The sequence below is a fragment of a genome, unplaced genomic scaffold (assembly GCF_019419815.1).
Source record: "Pyrus x bretschneideri cultivar Hongxiangsu unplaced genomic scaffold, Pyrus_bretschneideri_v1 Contig49, whole genome shotgun sequence".
Lineage (NCBI taxonomy): Eukaryota > Viridiplantae > Streptophyta > Magnoliopsida > Rosales > Rosaceae > Pyrus > Pyrus x bretschneideri.
This window is the reverse complement of record NW_025999786.1, coordinates 853,752-858,021: the sequence shown is the minus strand read 5'-3', so window position 1 is coordinate 858,021 and position 4,270 is coordinate 853,752. Positions and strand designations below refer to the sequence as shown.

At 38.1% G+C, this 4,270-nt stretch overlaps 1 protein-coding gene across 1 annotated transcript; it reads right to left on the bottom strand.

Annotated features, from left to right (window-relative positions):
- LOC103956089 (2-oxoglutarate-dependent dioxygenase 19-like) lies at positions 1 to 1,696 on the bottom strand. The gene is made up of 2 exons (XM_048568805.1): positions 1,237 to 1,696; positions 1 to 1,070 (listed from the first exon to the last, which is right to left on the bottom strand). Exons 1-2 carry the CDS (start codon positions 1,504 to 1,506, stop codon positions 252 to 254), a joined length of 1,089 nt encoding a protein of 362 aa, XP_048424762.1. The 5' UTR covers positions 1,507 to 1,696; the 3' UTR covers positions 1 to 251.
- Positions 1,697 to 4,270: the final 2,574 nt, after the last annotated feature.

Below are 4,270 nucleotides of genomic sequence, written 5' to 3'. Positions count from 1 at the left end.
AAGGAAATTTTTTGAGTAATGACATGAAGACATATGGTATAAATCATTAAAATCGATATCTATTTTATTGGTCAATATTTCATAAGAATGCAATAATGATTTACAAATAAAATCTGAGTCTTCAGGCCAAGAACAAAAGAATAAATGTAGAATGAAATCAAGAAAACGACCAACATGGGAAAAATTGGACAACTGCTGCTCTGAATCTCTCTTAGAAAGTAGATTGAATCTCTTTAAGGAGATTGACTACTTCAATTGTCCTTGACGCGCAGGTGATCCAAGCAAGGCACCATGTAGGCAGCGGGGCTTGCCTGAAGTTCCATGAATTTCTCATATGTCATTCCAATGTACTTTGCTGTTTCACCTTCCTTTTCTAGCAACTCCGGGATCGGTAGAGTGGGCGTGTCCAGTGCCGGTCCATGTGGTATGGCGATCGATATCCTCGTTGCTGTGTTGTTCACAGTTGCTCGATGCCATATGCTCTTGTACTTGTCGTTTGTCAGAATCTGCATTTGATCACCAACGTTAACAATAAAAGAGCCCGGAGCGGAATTCACCAAGACCCACTTATCATTGTGCTTGACTTCAAGGCCACACATATCATTCTGAATCAAGAGCGTCACTAGTCCGTGATCGGTATGAGGAGGAATACCGATTGCCAGGTCAGGCTGCGGGCAAGCCGGGTAGTAATTCGCTGCCAGAATTTGCAAGCCGCGATCCCAATTCATGGCCTTAGCAATGTAATCGGCCTCCAATCCCAAGCTCTCTGATATTCCACTCAATATTTCGGTTGCCACTGCTCGGGTTCTTTTGCTGAACTCCAATGAAACCTCACCGTATCCAGCCGGTTTGTAGAGTGAGTTGAACTCGGGGTGTGCGATGACCTTCAGATAATCTCTCCAGAGGCGCACTTTGTCGATTGCGACGTTGAAGCTGGTGCCGCACTTGATTGGGTCCAGCAGGTTCCTTGTTTGGAACTCCTTCTTCTCCTCCTCTGGCAGCTCAAAAAATCTTTGGCACGCGTCGACCATTGCTTCCATCAAGCTCTCTGGTACACCGTGGTTGATCACCTAAAAGACATCGCGTATGAAAATAATTAATTCATGTTTCATTATTATTAGCATTCTTCAATTAATTTGCCACATGCTCAAGCATGTATCAATAACTAGAAGTGTATATTACAAAAGTCAAATATTGAGTTTGTATCGTAGAATGACAAACTGTGAGTGTGAATACCTGAAAGAAGCCCCATTCTTGGCAAGCTCTGCCTAGCTTCTGGATCATTTGTGCCCGTTGATCAGGGTAGGCAGAGGTGAGAAGAGCAAAATCAATGATGGGGATTGAATGTTCTGGGTCGTTTGCATCTCCCATGTCGTTGGGATTTTTGGTGTAGGTGTACTCCGAAGGTACAGAAGTGAGAGCAGCTGAGTCAGCTAGGGTTTTGATGCTAGCTACTTTGGATTCATTACCAATTGATGCCTCCATTGAAGTCATTGAAGGTGCCATTGTGTGTGTGTGTGTGTGTGTGTCTGAGAGAGAGAGAGAGAGAGAGAGAGAGAGTATGCTTGTCTTGAGAACTGGGGAACTAATCAGTGTGTTTGAGTAGGGATGGACGGCTAATATACAGAATGGTTTATTTTTATAGGCAAGAAATCTTTATTTTTTCCCCACATGAAACCAATGTTTATATCTAAATTTAGTTTAAATTTGTTGGGCAAGTGACTCGATGAGGTCTCCAAGCTTGACCAAGGCTTCCAGGCTGCCAAATAATAAATTTAATTTTCAATTTATAGGGCAAGAGACACCACAAGGTCTCCAAGCTTGACCAAGTCTTCCAGACAGTCAACCACTTACTTGGTCTCCCTTGCACTAAGCTCTTCAGCAAGTCTTCCGGTTAACCGACGACTGGAGTCTGGCCTTTTCTTTTCTTGACCTAGCATTCTCCAACTCCTTCCACGATCTAAAGACAGGTTATCTCTCTGAATCAGTCTTCCAGACTGTCAAATAACAGTAAAACGATTCGTAAAACAAGTTTTCATTTTACAAATACAGAAACTGATGCGTTTGGCAGCTTGTTTACTTAAATGAACTCAATGTAAAACCATTTCTGAATGACAATGAATTATGCTGAGAATCTTTGAGATAGTTGACTTAGTAATCAAGTTAATGAAATCTTTTATGATTCTCGGAGCCTTAAAGGAATAAACATATTGGAGTCATAATTACATGCAATCAATCATGGGCCTTTTTTTTTTTTTTTTTTTTGAAACCAATCATGGGCCTTTTATTAAGAGAATACAAGGTATAAGAATCATGATGGGACTCTAATTGAACAAAAAAGATTAGGGTGGATATCATTTCATTTAATAGGGTAGAATTGGTTGAAACCCTAGCTATATAACCAAGAAGTAGTCCCTGCTTCCATACCAACTGAGAGCTTGTTTGGATATGCTTTTAAAATTACTGAAAGCGCTTTTAAAGAAAATGTTTTTTTGGTTCCAAAAGCACTTAAAGTGTTTCCTAGAAGAAGCACATAAATTGTGCTTCTTCCAGGAAGCATTTTAAGTGTTTTTCCATAATTTATTTGCATTTTTACTAATAATTGGTTTTAAAAATATTTTCACCGAAAGCGCTTTCAGTCATTTCAAAAGTACATCCAAACAAGCTCTGAATCTCACAAAACAACAAACCTATTTCGCTAGTTAGTAGAGTTCATAAAACAGGTATTGGAAGTAGAAGACTACTTCAATCTTGCACCAGAAGCACTCATGGTGACAGGTAAGTGCTTCAGGATCATATACATGCATGTCATTACTCATTAATGCCATTCTACGTGCATAAGCAAGTATAGTCTGCAAGTTGTTTTCTTTTTGTAATCCTAATACTATACTGTTAGATTTGGGATATTCTTACACTCAAACCATGAGAAATTGAGAAAACAATATTTAATTTATAAAAATTTTGTGAAAAATGCAGAAAACTATATTCGATTATGTTTTGTAGAACATCAAAATAATGTTGACTATGTACTCAAAAACAAATTCCAAACTAATAGAAAATAAGGGTACTTTTGGTAACGTATAACAAAAATGAATTTTGAAGAACAATTAAGAACAACGAAAATGACAAATAGGATTTCTCATTTCTATGATTTAAGAATGCGTTTGGTATTTTAATCCATGATTGTTGAGAATGAAAACATTGAAACATGTATGTTATCAAAATCCAAAGAGTCAAAAAATAAGAAATTCGTGTTTGGTAGTAACATTCTTGTAATATAGATTTTAAGATAGTGGTGAGAATTGATGCTCCAAAAGTCGTTTATAGTCCGCCTGCTGGAGGATCTTGCATTGAGAAATGCAACGAAAGATCTGTGATACTATCTTGTACTCAACTATGGAGAGAGTAGGAGAGTGTAAAGTGAGGAAACGGACTGGGGATGTGTTGTTTCCAGTTGTTTTAGCACCATCACCTTCAAGCTTTTCAGGGGAGAGATTGTAGAGGGGGTTGTTTACAAAGTTGTTAAACATTGGAGTTTTTTGAGTTGTGGTCCAGTTGAAAACATGTACGTCTCTAAGGTGAAGGTGCCGGATTATGACTATGTGCCTGGGGAGAACCCTGTTTTCATGAACAGCAAGATGTCTAAACTTGAGAAGGGCACCATGGCACGCTAACAATTTTGGTTGTTGTTCACTCTTTGGTATGTTAATATCCATTGAACTAACATTTGATATCTTTGTTAACCATATCCTTGAGAAATATATAAGATGTTGTGAAATTTAGTGCGAATCCCGCATATGTAATTATATGAGGAAGCAAACCAAATTAGATTTTGGTGGCAACTTTTAAAAGTCTTAGGTGGAAAGTGTTGGGAAAGTAAGATTTTTCTTCATGCATGTAAGGTTGTGTCGGATCAAAATGCCTATATACAGAGGTATGTCTGCAACCTTATTGCAACACACAAGATCAAAAGTGAAAGTAATAATACCAATATTCCACCCCTCTTTTACCAGCATCCTCCTTTATGTGATACATTGCACCTGTTCCACTTCTATCTCTAACAAAAATTATCGCTCCCTCACTTTTCCCTATTTATAACATAAGAGTCGTTTGCACTTTCTGTCTGCAATGTTTTCATTTTTTAGCAAAAAATCTGATTATTAGTAGTATTATTTTTTGGTCAGCATGGAGGCCAAACCCCAAAAGACGAGAGATACTCTTGTTGACAAATTATCACATGACAAGTCTCTATTTGATGGATTATTCACTT

What these genes read in the sequence shown, in the direction of transcription:
- LOC103956089 (XM_048568805.1), bottom strand. Translation starts at nt 1,506, where the DNA reads ATGGCACCTTCAATGACTTCAATGGAGGCATCAATTGGTAATGAATCC. An exon ending in AAGAATGGGGCTTCTTTCAG is followed by an intron (nt 1,071 to 1,236) that starts GTATTCACACTC and finishes GATGTCTTTTAG; the next exon opens with GTGATCAACCACGGTGTACC.